At 43.5% G+C, this 24,486-nt stretch overlaps 1 protein-coding gene across 4 annotated transcripts; it reads right to left on the minus strand.

Annotated features, from left to right (window-relative positions):
• Positions 1 to 17,633: 17,633 nt before the first annotated feature.
• On the minus strand, positions 17,634 to 24,112 carry TMEM74 (transmembrane protein 74). Of its 4 annotated transcripts, none has more exons than XM_065054260.1 (2): positions 23,997 to 24,112; positions 17,634 to 22,978 (listed from the first exon to the last, which is right to left on the minus strand). In XM_065054260.1, exon 2 carries the CDS (start codon positions 22,770 to 22,772, stop codon positions 21,822 to 21,824), a length of 951 nt encoding a protein of 316 aa, XP_064910332.1. In that variant the 5' UTR covers positions 22,773 to 22,978; positions 23,997 to 24,112; the 3' UTR covers positions 17,634 to 21,821. The 4 variants fall into 4 exon arrangements, with proteins under 4 accessions (XP_064910332.1, XP_064910333.1, XP_021149952.1 ...); XM_065054261.1 differs by having other exon boundaries at positions 17,634 to 22,930; positions 23,997 to 24,110; XM_021294277.2 differs by lacking the exon at positions 23,997 to 24,112 and adding an exon at positions 23,716 to 23,866 and having other exon boundaries at positions 17,634 to 22,930.
• Positions 24,113 to 24,486: the final 374 nt, after the last annotated feature.

The raw sequence follows: 24,486 nt of genomic DNA on the forward strand, positions 1-24,486 counted from the left end.
CAAAGAGAAGTGTTTCGTCTCTGACCAATGAACCTTGCCAACAGTTATGAACTTGGATCCTAAAGTTATGACATTTGAAGCATGTTCATGGATGTCTGAAGGCCATGTGGTAGATCTCACTGGGAGGAGACCAGGACATAAGATCAATACATATGATTTACAAGAGCTAGTTTGACAAGCTGTGATGCAAAGCCGTTTTATGCAAGTTAACTTAAGCAGAAAATACATTCAAATGTTGTCCTGGATTAGGCCAAATTCTGAACATCTGTTCCAACCCATTTGACTAGGATTCACTTAAGGTGATGAGAGCAACACCCTCTGGCCTCTCACAAGAAGATACAATGCATGAAGATACTTTCACAGAGTACAGATAAATCCTTACTAAACTGGGTCTAGGAGCCCTCAGATCTGGGGGAAGTCACATCCCAGCACTCACAGTCCTCCAGTCTCATCACTCCATGGGCTGTTTCTCTGCACAAGAGCTGTGGTGCCAACATGCTTAGATGTGTCTGTGCCTGGGAAGAACTGAAAAGAATGTGAGAACTCTCCTTGGGCACACTACGTGAATTTAGGTGCTAATTTAACTGTGTATAGTGCAGCTGCAGTCAGGACAAGAAGTGGTAAATATCAGCACAGGAGGAAGAAATTTGCAGAGGCAACAGTGTTTCAAGGAATAAAAGGCACATCAGAGCACACGACAACATGCTCGCCTTCTTTTAGCAGTAGGTGATACTGGACCAATTTCAGTCCAGCTTTCAAGTCTTTCAACTTCCCTTCCATACCTCACTTTGGTCTAACATCCATGTTTTTTCAGTTTTCACGTCTAGTTATCATTGCCTCAGTCTTTTTCTCTACTCCTTCCTCAGTTGTGGTTTCCAAATTATTGAGACATCTTTTTTGCACCCACGATGTACAATGATTCCTTTATAAATACTATATTTACTAAGGCCTTGAGCCAGTACTTGGTGACGTTGGTGGGGTTCATTCCACTGACTTCAGAGGACTTTGGAACATACTTTCTCTGTGAATTACAATACCAGTTTCATTTCTTAACCCTTTTCGCAAGTGATGGAATATCAGCATGGAAGCCAATATGTTCCCAATGACGAACCTTGTCTTGTCAGTTCCCGCAACAAACCTGGAGAAGACGTACTGTGTTGAAGGGACAGCAGCCAAGGCAATACGGAAGAAAGCTGAGGTTCTGTTTTTCCAGTTTTGCGGGAAGCGGATGTTAATTGTAGTAACTGTTGTTCATTTCAAGCCAGAGTTATAGTTCCTGAGCTGGGTCTCAGTCCCTGGTTCCTCTGAGGTCAGGTTGGAAAGGATGAATCAGAGGTGAGATCCAACCATGCATTAAGAGCTTTCCCAGCAAAAACAGAATTAGAGGAACAAGCAAAACCAAATCCCCTCAGTTAATGTTCTTTCCTGAAGTCCAAGAAAAACCAAGGACTTCACATGAATACGTCAAGCTCCCAACTGATCTGCAACTTGAAACAGAAAGAGAAGTGGTAGCATCATCATGATATTGTACACTGAAACTACAAAACACCCTGTCTCAGGGTGTTGCCCTTCTTTCTCTCTTTCACCTTCTGTCTCTTGATTCTCTCTGAAACCTGGCTTTACCCCTGCACAACCACTACTGTGGACATTCGTGTCTTCTGTGTCCACCCATTACCTGTGAGTGCCGTTTGTAGTTGTCTCTCCTGTTCATGCAACTTGTATGATTTCTCTGCACTTAACCACTGCCCAGTTAATCCTGCTCTGTCTAAACTATTTTCCTCTGCTGTGGCATTCATCATCTCATTCCCTGTGTAACTCCTGGCACCTTCTTTCCGACCGGAAACCCTCCAGAAAGTGGTGTGAATCTTATTCACAATGTTTATGCATTATATTAGGCAGGGTCTACCTGCAACTTTAACTTCCCATTAGAGGGAGCAACGTCGATTGAATACATAAGATTTCTGCATCTGGAAAGCAATTATGTAACATGTTTAATGTCTTTGTGTACCTTATTTTGGATTTTGTCTTTAGTTTAACACCCCTCAGTGTGACATCTGAGCATTTTTATTTTCTTCCTTCTTAATGTGCAGCAGGTAAATGCTTATTATTTGTGGAAAGGTAGAAAGTGATTACTGGCTGACTCAAATAGAAATAAGGACAGAATATAGACAAGAAGAGATGGGTATTTTCTTCATTTTCTTTCTTTCTTTTCCTTTTCTTGCCATTTAATTGAAGTTTTCACAAAAGAATAACTGGAGCTTCAATCAATTTTATAAGATAAAACATCAAGACAAATTACCCCCAGAAATCTTTATGAAAAAATACATGTTTGATACATAGTTATTAATATGACATCAATGCCACTCAGTCTGAACTATTCCTGTTTCATTTGTGGTAATTAAAACATAGCAAAATGAAAAAGAAACAAAAAACAACCAACAACAAAACAAAACAAAACAAAACAAAAAAATGCAAAGAAAGTACAAGAGCAGTAGAGAAATCAGGTTTTTTTGAAGGCCAGTTAGGTGGCATGGAAATTGTGAGGGTCCAGAACTAATGTTCACAGTAGAGACAAGGGAGAGCTCACAAGCTTTTCAGTATTAAATGTTCAAGAATCAAAAAGTTAGAGGTGGTGTAGGACAGAACCTTCTGAAGCACAACAATAAGGCATTTTTTATTGGGCTAAGACTGGTGCTTCTGTGTTTTCGTAGGATTTGAGACGTTGAAATGACATGGCTGTTCTGAAGGCCATTTAGTGGTTTTGGTATGTTCCGAGTTCCATCACTGAACAGCTAGATCCCATCATTCAACATCAGAAACTATTTATAAGTAGCATGTTATTTAGACTGCATTTTTCTGTTCCAAATTAGAAGTTAAACCTTTGGTACAGATAGGAAATTATGGCCATTCTGTAATTCTATTGTTCTGTCATATATCCCCTATAACCCAGGCATCCACTCTGGAAGACCTTTACATGATCTATCAGTTACAGGTAATAGTAAGGGGAAAAGATACAAAATTAAAGTGGAAGATGAAGGAAGCAAAACAGACATGACTTGGGTTCTGAAATGCTCTTCACTGACTTCTCAGAATAGGAGACATCGGGAATTTACTTCAGCATAACACATTCTACAGCATTTCAAATACTCACTGACCACAGCAGTCATGAATTATGACAAAGGATGTTTTCAAACATTAAGCTGTTTTCTATCACAGAAGCATTGGTGAAGGGACAGAAGGCACTGAGTTCCTGAAATGAAACATGGCTCAGAGGAGAATACATGCAAAATAAAACCTTGAGCTAAGCATCGTAAATTCTTGTGCGATATCTATAATTAAAACAGAAGATACTGACTATATGTGTTGATGAAATAGTTGATGGAAGTAATTAGTCTGAATTATTTCTGGAGACAAGACTAACAACAGTAAGATGAAGATAAGGCTTGGATGATAGGAAAGACCAGGAAACAGGAGGTTTGTGAGGCAACTGAGAATATCACTAAAAATAGACTGGACATGACACCAGCAAAGGTATTGAAGAGATTAATTCTACATTTTCGTGGAGGTTCAGTGGACGATCTAAGACGTTTGCTTTATCACTAAAGAAAAAGTTCATTGTGGGAGCTAAAGAACAGCCTTCAGGAATGTGTGAGAACATATATGCATTGCCCGAATTATGAAGTGCATTCTGTGAATTACTATAAGCCATAAGAAAAACTGAAAAGTTTGGAAAATTACAGTGTTCACATGGATATTTCTCTTTCACAAGTTACTTTATACTTTTTTCTTTCTTTTTTTGTTTTCCTCCCCTCCCATTGCTGGGATCACTGCTTTCTGAATACGTAATTATGTGATTTCCTTTTGTAGCATTTCAAAACCACTATATTGTTTCATTCTCAGTGTTCCAAGTGCAAGCTGGCAGCTCATTATGTACCTGACTTCTTCTTTACCTTATACAAAAGCAAGAGTAAAGAATCTAGCTATGAGATTTAATTTTTCATGTCTATTAACACTTTATTGGCATGCTTCTTTAGTCAGTTCTGTTACCGTGATCATACTGGGACTGTATTGTAATGAATTTGTGACATTTAAAAAACCATGACAGCCTAGTGTGAGTTAGACATAGAATAAAAAAATTAATAGGAGATGCTTTCACATCTAACTCCCTACTCACCACCATCACCTCCTTCCTTCACACAGGTATTTTCTTTTAGTAAGAATGTGTGCCTTTGTCTCTTTTTTTTTTGGCAGTGTTTATCTTAGGGCTTTCTGTGGCTTTCTGTCTGCTTGCATCTCATGAACAGTGTAACAGGGTTTATAAGGGCTTTGTCACAGAATTGGCCAGTTTGGTATATTAATTCCCCGCACACACAGATAGTGTATAACATTAGATCCACTTGAGTGGAAAAGAAGACTTTGATTATGTTTCTCCCTCCTGCCAGTGAAAAATAGTTCCCTTAAATCTCTTGTCTAACACCACACGGCTTAGGTGCTGAGGCTCCTGGTAATTGCCTTGCAGGCAATTCCTCATCTAAGAGACATCTGCACCTAGCGGCCTATGGAGAACTCCTTCACACTGATTTCCATCCCCAACTCCTAATTTGTCTCTCAGGCTACTCTAAGTGGTACCATTGAGCTTTTCACCTCTCCAAGGAAACTCATCAGATGTGGTCACGCTCAAGGGTAGAAACCAGCCTGCTGCTCAGAGGAAGACACCTGAGAGGCCACTTTCGATGTCTGTTCATGATCCTGTGCAGAGAAACCAGTGGTTCTTGGAAGCAGGTAAGGTGGGCTTTGCAGTGTGTGTCAGCTCAGGTCTCGGTTTGGGGTGGATACAATTGGGAGAAAGGGGTTAAAGCAGGACAACTCTCACAGAAGAAAGCTGTGAGAGGCTCAGCAGAAGCCTCTGGAAGCACCCAGCACAGGTTTTCAGTCTAGGTTTGAAACCTGATCATCTGTTTATCAAGAGATGAATCCAAGGAGCTTCTGTTTGTCCTTTGCATTCCACACTAGGCACTGGAAGAAAACACCCAGTTTGTGTTTGGCATTTGCAAGCAAATGCTTGTGCAAAAGAATGAAGGGGTTGGAAGAGGTTCTCTGCTGCCTTTGGTTCTCATTTGTACCGCATTGCTTCGAGAGGTGCAGAAAATGCTAATCCCTGAAATGAACTAAGAAGCAATAAGTAACATTATATTATTATTTTATTGAGCTGTGCTCAATAAAATGAGAGACATCTGGCAGTTCAAGCTCTGCACTTCCCAATAAGTTGAGAAATAACTAATACAAAACTCTTCTTTCTGTAGAAAAAGATGTCTGTATGAAAACCAGTTTTTCCTGAGCTGACATTAGACTAATTCCCTCCTGTCCATTCCTCATAGATTGAATGCTTGGAGTCAAATGCCACTTGACCTTGAAAAATCTGATCACCCACTGGAGGAAAAACAAAATCTAACAATACAGAATCTTTCTGATATAAGTAAATAAGGTTCATTTACCTGTTCCCACTAACCTGGTGTACTACGTTTCTGCATTCCAGAAATACTGAAGCAGCTTTTTCTATAACAGCCATTTATCCTGAGAGAGTGCAACATAGTCGAAGCACTCAATGTCAGCCTCTCCTTCTGCCTGTTCTCAGGGGTTTGAACAGTAGCAATTTGTTTTATGGGACATGACACCCTCCTGCCCCGCTCACGCAAAGAATCAGCCTTTTGTGAGGCCCCTCTGTGCATGCTCAGCCCCAGCAGATTGCCTTTCCTGGCACACGCACATGCGAGTGTTTCACAGGGGGTGGACGATCCTCTGTTTTGCCTGCCAGGTATTTTATTCAAGTAGGGCTAATTTGCCTTGTTAGCCATAGGTCTAAGTGTGATTCATCAGAGTCCTGGCTCCAAGTTAACTGGGGGACACTCATCCAGGGGTGGCTCTTTGAGGAATATCCTATCCTCCCCTTTTCCTCTGGGAAACAAGCAGATGCAAATTGTACTTCTCCTTGTAGAGGGAAGCCCTTACTCCACCCCTCGGGCCCACGAGCTCCTGTGGCTGGTGCACAGGAGCAGAGAAGAGGTGCTCAGGCTGCTCCTCCCAAAATGGTATGTGTGGACAACTGAAGCAAAGTGGTTATGGTATGTGGCCTGAATGAGATGACCCAGCCGCCCTAGCTCAGGCCCGTAAAGCATGCTAAGGCTTCAAAGAAGAGCAGTTACAATCCATTACTGCATCTAAGATTACAAGAGACTGTAATTGCCTCTCAGATCTCCTGTATTACACAGCACTAATTATTATAATTATAATAATTATTATTGCTATTATTTTAGGAAAACCATCCACCTTGATTTTAAAACTTCCAGGGATGCAAAATCCCTGATAAAGTATTTATGTGGTATGTTACTCCAACTTGCTTGAACTATCAGTGCTGGTCAGGCTATAATTCCATCTGCTAAATCCAGGATCCTGCTGTTATCAATTTCTGGTCTCCAGTAAGTGTATATAGACTGGGGTGAGAACATCCTGTACTTTTCTGTGTGTACCTGTGCTTAAACAATACTGTGAAGGTCTTCCCTCTGTTGTGACAAAGGGCTTGAGATTTTGTTTTACTGCTGCTGCTTGAAAATGCCAGTTCATAACCATCCTTTTGTCCTTCATTTGTAAAAGATCAGTGTATCATTTTCTGTTGAACTGCGGATAACAGTATGCTCTGCTTTCCTAGTTTGGTATAGGATAACACAGACATATTCACTGTGTCTGTGTACATGGCTATATACAATTAGAGTGCAGAAGACCTTACAGGCAAAAGGCAGTAATTAATGTGCCTATAAATCTCCCAGGAAGGACTAATGCAAGAAACTTGGTCTTCAAAGTGTCTTTGTTTTAGACCTTGTGTAATCTGTACTTTCTTCCTGCCTGCACTGACATAATTCTAATGGGTAATTACTATAGGAAAATATAGCTTTACCTCTGTATAAGAATTTTTAATACATGAAATAACAGAATGGGAAATGCTGAAAGCAAGCACATAAAAAAATCACACTCATCAACCAAGAACTGTTTCTGAAACGCAGAATTGTTAGAACTGTGAATATAACCAAATCACAAAACCATTAAAAAAATCCCAGACCGGCTTGTGCTAGTGATAGATAGCACCTTTTCAGTAGGCCACTTCTACAGAGCCAAATGAGGCTCCTGCACTTACCCTGTATATATATGTTCACATGTATGTGTCTGCTGGCAACATTTCTTCCATAAATTTTGATCCCATTAACCAATCCTAATCTAATTTGATGCGGGGGGTGGGGTGGGGTGGGGTGGTAAATGCCATGTATATTGTTACATCCAGTGAACATCAGCAACTGAACAGGAGACAGGGACATTTTAAGTGCTTCAGCTGAGAGAGAATTGTAGCGATGGCTCACACCTTATTAGACACCAGACAATACAATGGAGCAGAAACAGCAACCACATCTTTGGAAAAACTTCAATTAAAGATGAGACATAAATCCGGTGGGAGCAGCACTTTCTTCCTGCTGGTGTTCAAAGGACGGCTCAGCGTCCCTGGGGACCCGGCCAGAGGGGCAGGAACACGCGATGTCCCTGAAGTCACACTGCAGTGGAGATGCTGTTGTACCGAGCAAGCACAAGCTGGGGCTCCACGTCAGAGAGATCAGTTGCAATTGTCACCTCAAATTTCATTAGTGCTATATCTGTTTTCACAGCTATGGAAGAAATACTTCTTCCTTTTGGAGAATTTTGCCAAGTGTGGGCCACAGCCATTGGCAAAGCTCCCACTGATGCAGGGCCAGAGAAGAAACCTCTACACACACTGTAGTTAATTACAAGCTGTTTGTGTTTTTAACTCATGCTAACAATCCAGCTGGAGGATATAGCTTTTTATTATTTACTGCTTTTTTTTCCTTTTTTTTTTTTTTTTAATTTTGGGTCAGGAAAACTGGTATTAATTCAAAAAGAGTCTGAGCATCTCCTCTGGCAAAAAATAAAACTTTAAAAAAGGCATTGCACTTAAAACTTCAAAGGAGAGATTTATCATGCAGTCACCTCCTGCACTGTAAAAAGTAAATAAGAAAGTGCATGACGCCTTTTATGAGCTAAGAAAGTGGCAAAATAATGAAATGCCTTTGCTGATGGGAGGTATGAACTGATATATGCTTCAGATATCTGAATCTGTTAATTTAGAAGTTGCTTTCTTCAGCTAAAAAAGAAAAAAAAAGTTAAAATGCCCAATGTCTTCATTTTATTCCTGGTGTTCATGAATCAAACCCACACAAAAATTAAGAGATTGAAACGCACCAGATAGATGTAGAACTGAGATGGGGATGATTAATAGTGTCGTGATGAGAAGTAAAATTGTCAAACACTGCAGTTCATGATTAGTTTTAGATGAACTAAAGACAGGGGGAAATTTACAAAATGATAAAATTTCATTTTAACACATCTGTGCAAAAAGCTTCAGCTTCTTATTTAACATATTTTCATTTCAAACTGATGTAAGCTAAGCAAAATATTTTTATTTTGCTGGGGTGATGCAAAAAACAGAAACTACATCAGGAGCACCTTGTAGTGCTCTCATGTGTTGAGGAAAATAGCTTTTTTCTTTAGGAGACATCTCTCTTGGAACAGTGTTTCCCTTTTCATCTCTCTAGAAGCAGATATCTCTAGACCCAGCCAGAAGGTGCTACATGTTGTAATTGCTGGACGGTCTGTGTTCCTCGGTGCATGATGGATTTAAAGTGCGATGCTCTGGCTTTATCATAATCAACTGCTCAGCAGGAAGAAGAGAAGACTCAGGGGGATCTTATCTGTGTGTATAAATACCTGTGGGGGAGGATAAAGAATATGAAGCCAGACTCTCCTCAGTGGTGACCAATGACAGGGCAAGAGGCAACAGGCACAAAGTGAAATACAGGAAATTCTGTTTAATGATCAGAAAGAACTTTTTTCACTGTGCAGGTGGTCAAACACCGGAACATGGTGCCCACAGAGGCTGTGGAGTCTCCATCTGTGGAGATACTCAAAACCCAACTGGACAAGCCATGGGCAATCTGCTGTCATTGACCATGCTTGAGCAGGAGCAGATGAGCTCCAGAGGTGTCCACCATCCTCCACCATGTTTCCATGGGATGGCTTCTTCTCTGTAGTAGTTTTTTTTTAAACTCTGAAAGCTGATGCACTGGCTGTCAACCAGTCAAACTGGATCAACTCAAAGGAAATTAATAGTCATCAGGACATGTTTCTCAGCAAAGAAAACCATTTCTTAACGTCTAATCAGCTTCTGTTTTGGCAAATTATTTATCTGTCAACTTCAGAAACAAGATCAGACAAAGCTTGTACTTCCCATATGCTTCTTCTGCTGCAGATCATTCAGCCAAAGGTTCCTCAATAGCTAAATCTCATTTTTAGATTATTATTTTTAAACACTTTGGATAAAAAACATATGAAAGCCAAACTTTTCTGCAGGGCATATAGACCATTTTCCTACTGCCAGCACTGAAAAGATAAATTCACTGCAGCAGAGCAGAAGACGTTTTGAAGGTTTTCTAGAGATTAGTTTAATTAGCTAATAAACTGAATGGAACACACATATTTCATCGAGATAGCAGAAATGCATTGTCTTGAACAATAAGCACAGCATTTGCATCCAGCTCATGACAGCAAAGAGACTGTGTGTAATACAAGACATATAGAATTAACAGGAGAGTAGATGCTGAAGGAGGAGAGGGGTGAGGATGGAGGCAGAGCTGGCAGAGCAGTGAGGACCATAAACCTCATCCCTGGTTAGGGACGTAAGGCTACGGAGGCAGCCACATTCACCTCCGGCTACCTTTGCCCAAACCTAGATGAACCATGCATGAGGCATCTCCATGCCAGAAACCACGGGGCCGTGTTAACATGCTGACAGGCACAGGGCATTGCTCAGGCACTGCGCTGCGCTGCAGCAGCTCTGCGCTGCTGGGGACCAGAGCTGGCTCTGTGGCCAGTCCACTCAAACACTAGCACAGCTCAAGCAAGGGTCTGTCTGCCCCGACCCACACTTATGTCCTGAGGAGCAAATTCTCAGGAGCATCTTAGTTTCTTCCCAAGTTTGGAAGCAAATGGGACATGGGAAAATGGAAAGGAGATGAAAATTGTACTAATAAACATTGAAGACTCTTCTGCCAAGGCTGGCAACAGCTCGTAAAGGGGACTGACAAACGTCAGAGCTGGTACACAGGGCAGAGAGGGGCTGCATGGCTGGGAGAGGTGGGGAGGGAGTAGAGGAGAGAAAAAAAAGTGGAAAGAAGATCCCCCTTTCAACATCGTAAAACTGCTGGATTTGTTCAGCTGCTCATGAAGCCACTGCCTAAGGTTTTGAGGTGATTTCATAGAATCGTGGAATCATTTTGGTTGGAAGAGACCCTCAAGGTCATCAAGTCCAGCCATTAACCTAACACTGGCACTAAACCATGTCCTGAAGAACCTTATCTACACATCTGTTGAACACCTCTAGGGATGGTGACTCCACCATTTCCCTGGGCAGCCTGTTCCAATGCCTCACTACCCCTTCCATGAAGAAATTTTTTCTAATATCCAGCCTAAACCACCCCTGGCATAACTTGAGGCCATTTCCTCTCATCCTATTGCTTGCTACTTGAGAGAAGAGACCAACCCCCTCCATGCTACAACCTCCTTTGTGCCTTTAGGGAAACCTGGAGAATGCGCAGCGTCATCAAATTAATTGCAAGATCAACTTTTATTCTGAAAGATGACAGAATGATGTGAGAGAGAATTTAATGTCTATCCAAAGTAATCAAATTCAAAGAAATCTTTGGTATTACTGTCACTAGAAACATAATTGAGCCCATACAGTGTAGCATAAGAAACTCCCAGCAACTGACTGTCCCCTTCATTAAAACAGAAATGGATAGGGACCTATGAACACACTGAACATACCTACAGGACATATTATATGGAAAGGAGCCATTGCTTTCAAAATCATGACTTTTTATTATTGTTAATAAATTAGTTTGCTAGCATAAAGAACAACTAACCACCGATTTTAGTAAATGGAGACATTGTGACTTAAAAACAGTTGACCACCACCAAAGCATCCATAAGTCATTGCTTTTGTATTGCTGGGTAAGGGCCTGCCTTTGGTTTTACTTTTTTTTTTTTTTTTAATTTACATTCTTGATTAGCCTCTTATATTACAACCACATCAATCAAGCTGACTAAATTCAATTCAGTATGAAATGTGAAATCTATTTCCCCAATAATTATTGACTATAGCTATTTCCATTATGAAATCCATATTCCTGCCTGCTTGCTGACAAGACTTTCAGTCTCCCTCCCATTTTCTTTTTTTTAGTTCCATATATTATGCTTCCTCTGACAAAAGAAGAACGAAAAATATTTTTCTCATATTTTCCCCTTTTGCTCACCAAGATAAAAAATTAAGATGCACGGATATCTGTGTATGCCTAACATACCTTAATTAAAACAGGAACTAAACCAAACATCATCCTACAAAAACGACAGTAAACAGCTTTGATGCACATAGCAATTACCTTGGGGATTCCATGAGCGAGGCTTCAGCTCAAGGTAAAGAGAGGTGCCCTCTCCCTCAGAGCTGTGACAGGGTCACCTCCTGTGGTGTTTGGATACAGACCTCCTGACTTGCAACGCATTGACTCATTCTGTGTGTAAATAAAAGACTACAGTTGTTTATGTAAGCTTGTTGTTACGTGTCAAAAGTGATGAGGGGCATTTCCAGCGAAGGATTCTTATATATTGTACAAACTTTCCATGCCAGTCCTCCATTATGTGGATTCTAGCCTTCACTCTTGGAAAAAAAAGCCACTAAAAATTGTTCTGTTTGCTGTGGTTAAGGCTGTGATTTTGAGCCACAGCCCTGAGCTGTTACTGCTGTGTTGCAGAGCATCCCCAGGAGCTGTTTATCTCTCTGAGTCACAACTCCTTTCATCCTGCTCTGTGCGGGAGCAGCAACTTACTACTGACCTCAACTTTTATCTCAGGCTTCTTCAGCCACCCAGCTGAAAGGTGGGCTTAATCCCATCTGAATTGGAGGGGACATACCAAATAATTGTGGGTTTATTCCTATGCACTGGACCCAGAACCAGATAATAGGTAGGACAACCAAAGTGCAGGAACTAGTTCTTTACTAGGCCACGTAACACAGCCCACAGGCACATCCATCGATAGATGAGATTTGGGCTCTCAGATGCAAACATATAAATGAGATCTCTGTGGATATTTAAAAGGCTATTTAAGACTCCCTATGAGAACAGAAATATATTCTGTTATGCAGGCTCAGGCTTGCACTCCTCAAGCTGCAGGGGTGCCTTGTGTCAGCTGGACACTGACTATTGCCACCAAGGCAGGGGCATGCAAGTGGCTCTGGATGTGTGTGTGCGTACATGAGGCTTATGAAGGACTGTGGAGCTGGCATCAAAGTGTAAAGCAAGAATAGCACAAGCAGAAATAATGTATGACCCTGAACCACCCCAGATGAGAACACAAAGGGAAATTGTCTGGACAGAGAAAGATTGACAGCTCTTTGAATCTGAACACTAAATAAAGACATGCATTTGTGGCACTCCTAGAAGGACTCTGGTTCCAGAAATCAATGCAAAGATTTGTTTCGTCCAACATGTGGCATTTTTCTCCCCTTCTCAGACAGACTAATTTTACCTAGAAACTTGCTGTCTGCACTACATCTCCTGTTCTTTTTCCTGCAGATGATAAGGCATTGTCCACAACTGACTTAATAAGAGCAATGAGAGAGAGAGATAGATTGTCACTTTATGTTACTCAGGCAGTGGTTAAAGTTAATAAAGGTTCAGGCTCCTTCTTTGTGCTGCAAGTACTGTGTGACAGACCAGCCTGCTGAGGAGCCCTGTTGGAGGCGCTGGGCCCCAGACCACCCCTTGGACACCAGGATGGTGGAGGTGGCTTTTATTTTCTCAATAAGACATCTGATATTTCCTTCTCTCCATATGTCTCTATCCCTGCTGGAGAGCTGAAAATGTAACCTCAGCACAGTCAATGTTCTTCTCTCACACACCAGGACAAGAAATACCATTAGCCTGTGAATGATGTACGAGGTGAACAGTTCCTGTATCCATCCCTTTCTGTTCAGGGGTTGACCACGAGCTGTTCCCCACCTCCTTCTCTCCCGCAGTCCATCATGGAACTAAAGCTTTGACCCTCATTCTCTGTAATGCACTTCTCTTATGCGCAACTGCTTCCCAACAGGGGCTGTAGAATAAGGCAGCAGCGTATGACAAATGATGTTCTTTTTGTAGACTGTGCAGAGCTGGAGGTCAAAGACACTATTAATAATTCCATGACTTTTTAAAAGCCATATTTCCTCCATTTGTTGGCAACATGATTTGAAAGGTCTGTACAAGCCACTTAAAACAGCGGCTGAACAGAAGCATTTCAGCACTGTCCAATATTGATTTTTGCCTCTAACTCGCCTTTCTGCTAAGATTAGTTTCAATATCCTGTGATGTTTAAGTTAAAATGTTTCCCATCTCAATAGCTGTGCATTGTCATTTGATACCGTAGATAAGCCAGTAGCATTTTCCTTATAACATGGTTTGGCTTGAAGAACAAGAGTGCCACAAAATCTCCATTCCGGACCATTGCTGCCCACATCAAAGAAAGGCTGAGTGAGGAATGAATGAAGGTGGGCTGGAGTGGGGAACCCGGTCAACAGGCTGTTCACCAAGCTCAACCTGTACCAAAAAAAAATGAACACAGTATAGAGCTGGTACAGCAGATTATTTCTGTCTCTGGAAAAGGGATCCCAAGGAACAAGAAAATTCACTAAATTCAAAGCACTAGTTCCTGCACTCCCACAAAACAGAAGTTTAAAGAAAAAACACATTCAGGAAATTTAGCAAATCCTTAACCAAAATTAAGAAAACAAGATAAGCATACGTGAAATGTGAAAATGTGAAAGAAGTATAAGCATTGTAAACATTGGTTTGGCTAATCATGAGAGTGACCTAAAATTTAAGAAATTTCCTCACTAGGGAAATTAAAACATATATATATATATATTTTTTTTTTTTCTTTTTCTTGTGGTGACAACAGGCAAGGATAGCAAGTAAGATGTTGCTAGAAGAGAAGAAAAGGTCATGAGGAAGTGCTCTATATTTATACTAGAAAGAAAAAAGACAAAGGAAGAATGGGTTTTCTGCTCTGTGGGGAGGGAGAGAGGAGCGCAATTGAAAATGATGTTGAGAAGGCTGAAGTGCTTCAGCCTATTATTTTTTCTTTACCTCATTAAGAAAAAATCTAAAACAATTCAGACATTCCATACACTTTAGAGCTTTTTAAGAACTTAGGCTGGTAGAGTGCAGAAAAAGAGGCTACACAGATATTTTATATAGCTTCAAATAATGTGAGCCTTATAAAATTTACCCCAGAGTGCTCGGGGAATTGAGTAAAGCAATTTCACAGCCATGAGCAATTATCTTTGAGGACTGATGGAGGGTGAATGACATTTCAGAAGACTGGAAAATGACCTCTCAAGAGCTCTTCTGGCCATGGTTACCATTCCTGTAAGGAGGGAAAAGCAAAGGTAAGACCATGACTTATTGATTCATAGTTCTTTGGGAAGCCACAGCAGCAAAGCAACTACTCGGTATTATTTCTCACTATAGACAAAACACGAAGTTTTGAGAACATGAGGTCAGGGTGGATCAAATCAAAGGTCCATCTGTCACAAAATTGTCTTAGATAGCAGCCTGCAGCAGGTACTGCTGTATCTCAAACAAAGTTTAGGGCAAGCATGCACCAGCACACTCTCAGCTCTCAGAAATCAGAAGCTCAGGGACTTATGGAGCTGCGGACCCTGCATCTTTCTGGCAGTAGCCCTCCATGACCCTTAGTGGCCCCGAACAATTACTAATCAAGAGATCTTGAAAGTACTGTCTTTATTATAATACATGAACTCAGAAAATAATACATGGTAACTGAAAATAGTCACATACTTTCTACTGCTCTGCCTTTCAGTGAATATTTTTTGCTCCCAGCTTGGATATAGTGTTATCAAGTATACATTCATTTCATGAACAGCTAATCCTGGAGAAAAGCAATACTGAAAAGTCGGGATAGCTACTTGATAATATTTACATTCAAGCACAGTTACTATTTCTAGTTTATCAGAAGCTGCTTCATATTAGAGTTGAACAAAATTTATTTAAAACTCTATAAAGAGATAAAAGACAATCTCCTGTAGATGGATACACTGCAGTTGGAGAATAGTGATTAAAGGACTTTATTTACATTTCTAGCTGATCAACATCTTTTAGATACTTCTAATGGGAGGAATTGATTTTTTCCTTTACAAAAGGGACTTAATCAATTTTGCTTCTGGAAATGTTTTATTCAACAATAGCTGAATTTCCCTGCATACACATTTGTCAAAGCAGAGACTATTATTGGAAAAGAGAAGCCTTTTGTGCTGATATAAAGATATCTGGTTTATTATTTCAACAGACGCATATTGATTTTTTTAAACCTTAAAAAAAAAGCCCAACATACCATAAAACAAATGCCTTAAATGTGCAAAACCTTCCTCAAATTCTGGCAAATATTAGCAAAATTTAGTTTGGGTTGACTTTGCTAGGATTTTTTAAAATTACTTTGTACTTGAAATTAAACTTTTATGGCATTCTTCAGAAAACAAAACAAAACAAAACAAAAACAACAAATAATTGCTGTACCTATTTGGATTAATTTATTCTAGAGATTCTGTAATAATTAAGCTCTTTCTGCAGTGCTGGTCTGTGACTTAAGAGGCCTTGGTTTCTGTCCTCAGCTCCCACGCTGGCTCTCTGGGCAAGAGAGGTGGCTCACTTCATCTGTAAAATGGGGACACTATACGCTCTGTACAGAGCTTTGACATGTATGTGTATTAGCTTGCAGTGCCCTTATTCACAACAGTGACCAAATGCCTGTGAAGTGCAACTCAGTTAATGGAAACACCACAGTATTTTTACATACATAAAGGTGGAGAAAACTGCACATAAATGAGCAGAAAACTCTTTACAAGTCTTTAATACAGCAAGTCTGCAGAAGTATTTTAACTGTGGATTTGTATTGAAAATCTAATTAAAATGTGTATTATTTGGCTGAATTTCTAGAGCATGCACTGCATTTATGTTTACACAAAGAAAATATTAACCAGGTTAATTTCAAAGAAGAGGTTCTTGTCTGGTTTTATGCAAAACTTATAACAGCCACCATTTAATTTAAACTGATGAGAAAACAAAAGAAGTCTCACCTTCCGGCAGTCTACAGGACTCTTGACCTTGCCAGGACTTATAAACATGGGGAAAAAAAAGTCCCTGTGAATACAGTAAATGACAATGAATCCTTCAAAATTTAAAAAGATAAGATTAAGAAAAATCCTGTAAAAAAGAATAACAATCAATTTAGTGCTTGCTTTCAGTTAGAAAGCCTCCCAGCTCTTTAAGCTGATGGATTGTCATATCTATAAATACACCTACTCTCTTAACCTCTTACTCACCATTGGCTGCACACTATAGGCTACATCTGGCACCAGTGCGATGTTACTGCAGCCAGTTCGGTCACCCCAGGGACGCATTTATTACTGCTATAGCAGCAACAGCCTGAAACCTGAATTGCAAATCAGGGCCCTGTTGCAGCCAGCACTGTGGAAACTGGAAATCAAAATGGACAGTCCCTGCTTCAGCGGGACCCGCACCCACCGCAGCTCTCCCACCCACGCTCCGATCCACGCGACACCGGCAGGAAAGGGTCTGATCCTGTCAGGCTGGAATGAAAAGTGACGTTATGAGGCATAACCTGCATGATATACCTTTGTGTTGCATTTGGGAGGGAGCAGAGCTTGTCAAAGGTGGTTAAGGTGCTTAACTGACATGCACTGAGGATCTGGGAGAAACAAAAAACACAAGCCAGGGGCAAACCATGGCTCCCTGGAGCTGGCCCAGCACCAGCGCTGTCATTGCCGCCCTGCTCCGGCACAGCCACGGCATGCTGGCGTCCCTTCTGGAAGTGGGAGGCAAAACTGCCACCAAAGCTTCCATATCAGGCACAAAGCCCTCCAGGAGCACCACTCCTGCTTCTCTCCACACCACCTGCCACCGCCAGTGCTTTCTGGGGGCCCCGTGCCCACCCATCACCACCGCAGCCGGTGCTGCACCAGCTGCTGTCCTGCTCCGGCCACGGCCAAGCCAGGCTGGGGTGAGGACGTGGCACTGAAGCCGTCATGCACATAGCTGTGGTGGACAGGGGCTTGACACCCACCCACTGCCACAGCACTGCCCCGGCTGCCAGCCCTGGCTGGTCCTTTTCTCTTTAATTTTTTGGCTATGCAGTAAGGTGGGACACGAGCATAGCAGACTTTTAAAGCCTGCATTGCCTGGCAGTTTCTGACTGGGAAGGATCGGCCAGCAGGGACACAGTCGCTGGGTGTGCTGGGGACAAGCTCGGTGTGCCGGCACAACCGGACCCAGAGCCACCTCTCGCTGGGCAGCCATGCTGCCCGCCTGGGCCTTGCCGTGGCTCCCGGTGTACAGGGACAGGGGCTGTGCAGCAACGAGCAAAGACAACCATGACAACAGCACTCAGCTTTATAGAGTTTTATTTTTTAATCTGTACAGAACACTGTTGCTATTATAATAAGGCATCAAATGCACTATTGAAAAGCTCATGGTGGACTGTGATGTTTTGCCCTGTTGTGGGTCAAAAAGGAGTTTTACAAGATTAAACCGGTTGCTCTCCCAGTCAGTAAACTTTATATTCATTACAGACAGATTTTTAAAAGAATTACAAAGATTAAAAAACTGTAAACATATAAAGAACAGCAACAACCCAGTGTAGCTTCCTAGGAGAGTGTCTCAGAGATTTCAGCTGCGGGGCCGGCGTTGGTCTGGCACTGAGAAGACAAAGCTGCTGCACCGGGAAACTGCGCGGGGCGCCCGCCTGCCTACGGGCTCCTTGCCCATGGGAGTCCCCAGCAGGGGCCAGGCAGCTCCCAAGCGGCCAGCCTCGGCCACAAACGCCTGATTGAGAAAAACAAACTGAGAAGACAGGGTCACTGGGAGCTGTTTGAAGAGCGGGGAGCCAGACATGGGCGAGTGTGTAGGTCCCCTTCTAGCTACAGGTCCCTTGTCCCTCCAGCAGGAAGGCAGAGGCCAGGGCAGGGCCCAGCCCGTGGACACGTTGTGAGGTAGAAAACAGGTAAGTGTCACATTTCGCTGTTAGGGTCAGTCAGAAATAAAGTGACTGATGGCACAAATCCCAATATGTTTCCCGGGTAATCCGGGGGGCACCTAAAACCCACCTGGTATGCCCCACATTCAGATCCCCAGAGAAGAAAGCTCTCCAATGATCCATGCAAAATCTTTAGCCTGGGCAACAACAACAACAAAAGATTTTCCTCACACTTGTACCCTTTAAGCATTTACATTTTGAGCTGGGGAAATCAAACCACAAGGGTACATGAGAGGGCAATTTCCCTTGGCCTCAGCCTTTGGTATTGCCTCGTGCAAGGTGAACAACACGAAGGCTCGTCCACCCGGCAGCGGGCTAATACATTCGTTTTCCACCATCGGATACCACATGGTAAGTGTTGTGGTCTCTGTCGCACAACACAGCATGAGAACCTGAGAGTCCAGAGGTTTTATATCACACCACCAACCCACACAGTCCCGTAATTGTAAAGGTATCTTGTTGGGTGAGCAGCGAAATGTCCTGAGAGTTTTTATCTGCCAGACTCCTGAACTGTGAAGGCCTTCACCTCCTTCGGAGTGCACACTAACATCACAATAAAGAAACTGTGTTAGTCCTGTTACTTAAATTTTCTTACTCCTCACACTTCTGTACTGTATATTTAGATTATTAGGATGATTTACATTTCCTTAAAATGCTCAAGGAAAATCTGAGAGTTCATTTAAGTATTGCAGGCTCATGATCTGTGACAGGCATTTTACAAAGTGTCAGAAAACTTCTCACTTGATAATAACATACTGACAGTCAAGGGAACGTTCCCTTTTCTAGTGCTAATAATCAGTATTAAGGCATGCCACAGTTCCTACAATAAATCTGTGATCCTTACAGCTTTAGCTGTCATCTTTCTGCAACAATGGAATGTACTCCAATTTTATGCACATGTATCATTAAAAAATAAAAGCGATGCCTCTCAAAACCACCAGCCAGAGCTTCTGTTGCTCAGGTGAGTACAGCGATTCCCGGCAGGGGCCCAGGCTGGTGAAGCGGTTTCTCCCCCTGCGATGTCCATCCTCTGCCCCACGCCAGCTCGCTGCCCCCGCCTCAGCACCCTCTGCCCTCCCACCTGCCACAGCTGTCCCTGGACCTCTGGAGCCCAGGGCCAGCCCTCTCCCTTCCTCAGGGCTGCAAGGCGGGCAGTGCTGTCCCAATACCCCACCTCCTGCAGTCAGTGTCCTCATACCCCCAGCAGGCAGAGGCCAGCCAAGGAGGAACCTTCCTCCTCCATGTTCTGCTTCTTGGGCTATTTCCTTCCTCACTCCCACTGATCACAACAGGCTGAAGGCTCCTCCTTACATCTGAAAGCTATTCCATTTATTCACCCTGGAAATTTAATCCTGAATTCCTGATGACACATCCAGAGGTACGTAAGCTCTCCATAGATGACTGTGGAGATGGTGGCCACTGCTGAACTCCTGCCCACAAACACACTCCGTATCATGACATAAACAGGCAAAATCATCTACTAGGCAGCAGTACCACCTAATAAGGCAGCTCATTTAATTACCAAATAACACTGAAGCAGCAGTTAAAGCAGATCACATGTGAAGCAGCAGATCACATGTGAAGCAGCATCTCTTTTGCAGGACCAGCAGTAAAGCCTGGGTATCACATCACGCTATTTACAGCAACCAAAGGCATGAACCTGAGCGGTGCAGCTCCTCAGGCCCTCCGTTGAAGGCACCAGCACCCACAGCCAGCAAGCAGGATGGACTGAACTCAGTAAGTGCCAGACTCAGGTGCTGCACATGTCTCCTGAGATGAACAGCCAGAGAAGAGGGAAGAGGGAATGAGGAATCAGGTGGCAAAATAGTGTTCAGTCTCTCAATGTGAGGATGCAAAGTTTCCACCTGCCACTTGTTATTCTGAACCTTGTGCTGTCACATGCTCCTGGATACAGGGGGCATAAAGGAGATCCTCTCCTACCTTCCCAAGAGAATTCTTCTCAGGTATGTCACAGTGGGAAAAAAGTATCATTTAAAAAAGATTTTATATTCCTGATATTTGAGACTTCACTCACAACTGACAAGGCTGTGACAGTGAATTGCATGCATCTACTAAGACTCTGCAGCCAGGAGCTGTACTGAAGTCTTCACTCACGTTTAGCTTTGTCAGGGACACAAATATATGTATTAACATACATGTATGTTAACAGGACATATATATATATATCTACTAACCACTGTTCAGCAAGAACTGGCAGCAGTGCATACAACAATCTTTCTTGGTTTTCCCAGCACTGAAATAATACAACTCGAATGCTCCACAGAAACCAGCTGATAATAAAGTAAATAGCATCAGCGCTACCGGGTTTTGGTTACTGTGTCACAGAACTGTCATAAATAACAGCATGTACCCTAGATCACCCCCTGTGCTAAGTGAGTACCACATCAGCCAGTCCAACTGCCTGATATTTAACCTTTGTAATTCCTGACAATTTATTTTTTACAAATAGATTTGGTTTTATTGAATAAGCCTCAGAAAGTTTCTTCCTGACCTTTCCTTGCTGGTTATGAGAAGCCTGACAGCCTAGTGACATAAAACTGAAGTTTCAAAAGGACTAGTAAGATGCAGACAGCCCAAGTACAAGTAAAGCCCTGCAGCCAAGTTTGAATTTCTTCTGGCATCGGTACTGAAGGAGAAGTGTTCATTGTCAGCATCCCCATGCTTTTTTACTCTTTGGGTCTTTTGAGACTCCAAACAAGAGGTCAGTTAATTCAAGTTATGGCAGTTTTCATACAGAGACATCTGTCCACCAGGAACTAAACTTCTTTTATACAGGCCACTGTAGCTATCAGAAGCTAATGACTATCAATCATTGCTAACCTGAACTGAAATGGAGCCACTGACCTCAAGCTGAAAGAGCCTTTTGTCTCCTACCAATACCATGAGCCATATGGTTCCCTGCCCTTTGCCTCTTATTTTATATTTTAAATAATCACCACTAATTGTACGACTGCTTGAAAATATAGGAGATTTGTGGCAAGTCATGACCAAGTGGTATTATTTTTCCTTAGCTCTCACTCAATAGAAGAGAAGGAATCATCTTAAAGGACAAAAAAGCGTTTCTCCCAACTAAATACTAGCCCTGCTCTTTGATTATTGGTCCTGCTTTTTAGCAGTCTACAAAGTAGACTGTTAATAATCCTGCAGGCTGCAATAATTAACAGCTTCCAAAGTGTCAAGGTCATTGCTTTTCTTTAAGGGAGTAATAAGAAAATTATACAGGCAAGACACCAATGGAATGTTTTATATTAGGATAAAGGAGTATCTGAGGAACCTACTTATCACAAATCTCTTTTATTCAGTGGTTTTCATTATTTTATATCAGTTGCATTTTCTCTGGCACATTTTCTCTTTACAACAAGTGCTCATATACTGCAAACATTTGATTATAGAGCTTAAGAAAACAACATTCTTGTCAGACAAACAAACTGCATCACCAGCTATCTTTAGCCACTTCTGTTTCCTTTAATGAAATGTATTTTCCTGTGGAAATACTGCCTTAAAAAATCATGGCCACACTAATTATCTATGGCAAGCACATCTTCTTCAACTAACGACAGCTCGAGCATATTATCATTTGCACCAGACTTCATTCTGAAGTTGAAAGACCCATAGAGCTTTGCAGACTCCTTGGAGGATGCAAACCTGCTTCTTCGGTACAGCTCCCCCTTCCACATGGACATCATCAGCAGGCTGGAGAGCACCACTCCCCCCAGGGTTAAGAGACACAGCCCGGCAATAACACAGCGGTCCAAGTGAGCCCCAATCCTGGCGCTCTCGTTCTCCAGCCTTTCCATCTCCCGGGCAGCCACGGTGTTGGGATCCACAGTCACGTCTCTGGGTACCACGTAGGAAATGATCACCAGCAAAATGCCACTAACCAGGAACAAAATGGCACTAATGAACCCATAGTCCACAGATTTCCCGGCTGCCACCTCTGAAGCAGCATCATCCTCCTCAGAGACCAGGGAAGGAGAATCGTGCACCCACTCAGGTGGCAGCTGCCTGCAAGGATGCTGCTGCAGAGGGGCATCCTGGCAGCGGATGCCTGTAGGACTTGGGGGACTTGCATGCTCCACGTTTACATTTTCATCCACGTAGGTGAATGATGTCTCGAGTTCCTGGGCACAGCAGCAGGGTTTCTTCTTCCCTCCGTCCTCTTCTCCGGGTAAGTGCTCAGGCAGGTGGCAGGGCTGGGAGATGCCAGGGGGTACAGGGTGCTCCCGAGGCAAGGTGCCTGGAGGGGAGGGCTGGTCTGCTGGGGGGGGCTCAGCCACATGGCCCCTCTGCAAGGGCTTGCGATGCCTTTCGCAGTGCAGGGCTGCCATGGCAGCAGCTGCTCTGGGGTCCACCTCACCCCCTACATGCTGCTGCTCGTAGGGAGGGGAGGGCAGGCTCCAGCCAGCAGCGGAGCCCAGAGGTGCCTGCCTGCTCTCCTTGGCCAGGTAGAGAAGCTCCATGCAAGCCATTGATGTCGCCCCGGCGAGCCCTGACTCCTGGGCTACCGCATCCTTCAGTGAACGCTGCCTCTGACCCGCTGAAGAGGCTTCACAGTACCGGAGCTGCTGTATTCCGGAAATCTTCTACTCTTTCACCAGCGTTTTGTTAGTGACATGGCTTGTGTCAGCTGTTAAATGATTAAACAAATCCTCTCTGACATTCATTTCTTTTCAGTCTGCAAATGAAATAGCAGAGGGGAAAAAAACAACAACAACAAAACCAAACCCGACAATCTCATGATGATACATTAATAAACCGAACAGAAGATAACGCAAATGTAATACAACAGTCTTCCTCTCAGCTGTTCAAGGGGAGATGGCAAACACGATTGTTTTAACCACGCACTTAAAACTGCAATCCTCTTGCAGATCCAAAATCTATTAGGGAGTCTAATCAACCTTTGACACCAGCATCCAATTAAGGCAGAAAGTCATCCACAGAGCACAGGATAACCAGAATAACTGTAAAATGTCAGAGAAAAGAGACGTCTGCTCTTTTAAAAGCAAGAACTCCCCCACCCCCTTCCAAATAAAGAATTTTAAACTCAGATTCACGGACTAATTAGAAAGAAGCACGCAAATCCCATGTAGCTCAATAATCCAGGGGCTGTATTCTCTAGTGGAAATCTGATAATCCTATGGGAAAAGCAGTGCTTTCCTATAGCAGATCTCCAGTTTGATTAAGAGCTTTCGGAATGAAATTATGCCTCAAAGACTGATGACTCAAAGACGGATATTACTTCTCATCTGCAATTAATTCGTTATTACCCCCTTCTGCGCCCCATCCCCCCTCGAGGCCGAATGCCCGGTGTCATTAGGCAAAGCCTGCAGCCCAATAAATGTGTTGCATGCGTAGAAAACACATGTGCGCCTATAGCATATACGTGATCGATAACAGACACTGCTCACTCACGCTCTTCTCGGGACCTCAGCGGGAACCGGTCGCGCTAGGAAACGCGATCCCCGCCGGCGCGGGGAGTAGCTGGATCCACACGCAACTGTGTGACCCGAGTAATAGAGAGGTTGCAGGCGCACAGACACGCACAGACACACACGCAGAGCCCGGCAGGCAGGGGCGGGCAGGAGGAGGCAGGAGCACGCCACCGCCTCCTTCTCCTCCTCCTCCTCCTCCCCGCGGGTCTCTCACCTGCCCGGCGCAGCCCGCCCGCCACCCTGCCCGCCCCGCACACCTACCTCGCTCCCGCGCCCGGGCTGCGCCCAGCGCCCCGGGGCACAGCCGGGCGGCGGCGCCGAGCCCAGCCGGGCAGCGCCGAGGCGGGCGGGCTGTGCCGGCGGGCGGTGGCCGCGGCGGCACGCTGGGAGTTGTAGTCCGCGGGCGGCCGCGCCGCTGCGGCAGCGCAAGGCGCCGCCTGCCCGCGCCACCGCCCCCCAGGAGCCTCCAGGCTGGGGGTCTGGGGGGGCCGGCCGCTCCCTGCGGGGTCTCACTGCCAAGGTTCGAACCTTACCGACCTCCGACCGCCAGAGTCCTGAGGTGGGTTTGGAGAGGAGGTTGGATAAAGCGAGCCTCTGGAGGTGCTCTGCTGAGGGTGTCTAGCTCGATTGTCACCATTTATTCCATAGTCATGAGAGCTCATGACTTATTCCGTGGAAAGATAAAATCAGATTCTCAAGTGATCGCAGCATTTGCAGAGCTGAGACTTCAAGAAATATACTCATTGCAGCA

This window comes from Columba livia, chromosome 2 (genome assembly GCF_036013475.1).
Source record: "Columba livia isolate bColLiv1 breed racing homer chromosome 2, bColLiv1.pat.W.v2, whole genome shotgun sequence".
NCBI classification, from domain to species: Eukaryota; Metazoa; Chordata; class Aves; order Columbiformes; family Columbidae; genus Columba; species Columba livia.

Bases quoted from the DNA above. Each gene is read 5' to 3' on its own strand.
- TMEM74 (XM_065054260.1), bottom strand. From the start codon at position 22,772: ATGGCTTGCATGGAGCTTCTCTACCTGGCCAAGGAGAGCAGGCAGGCA.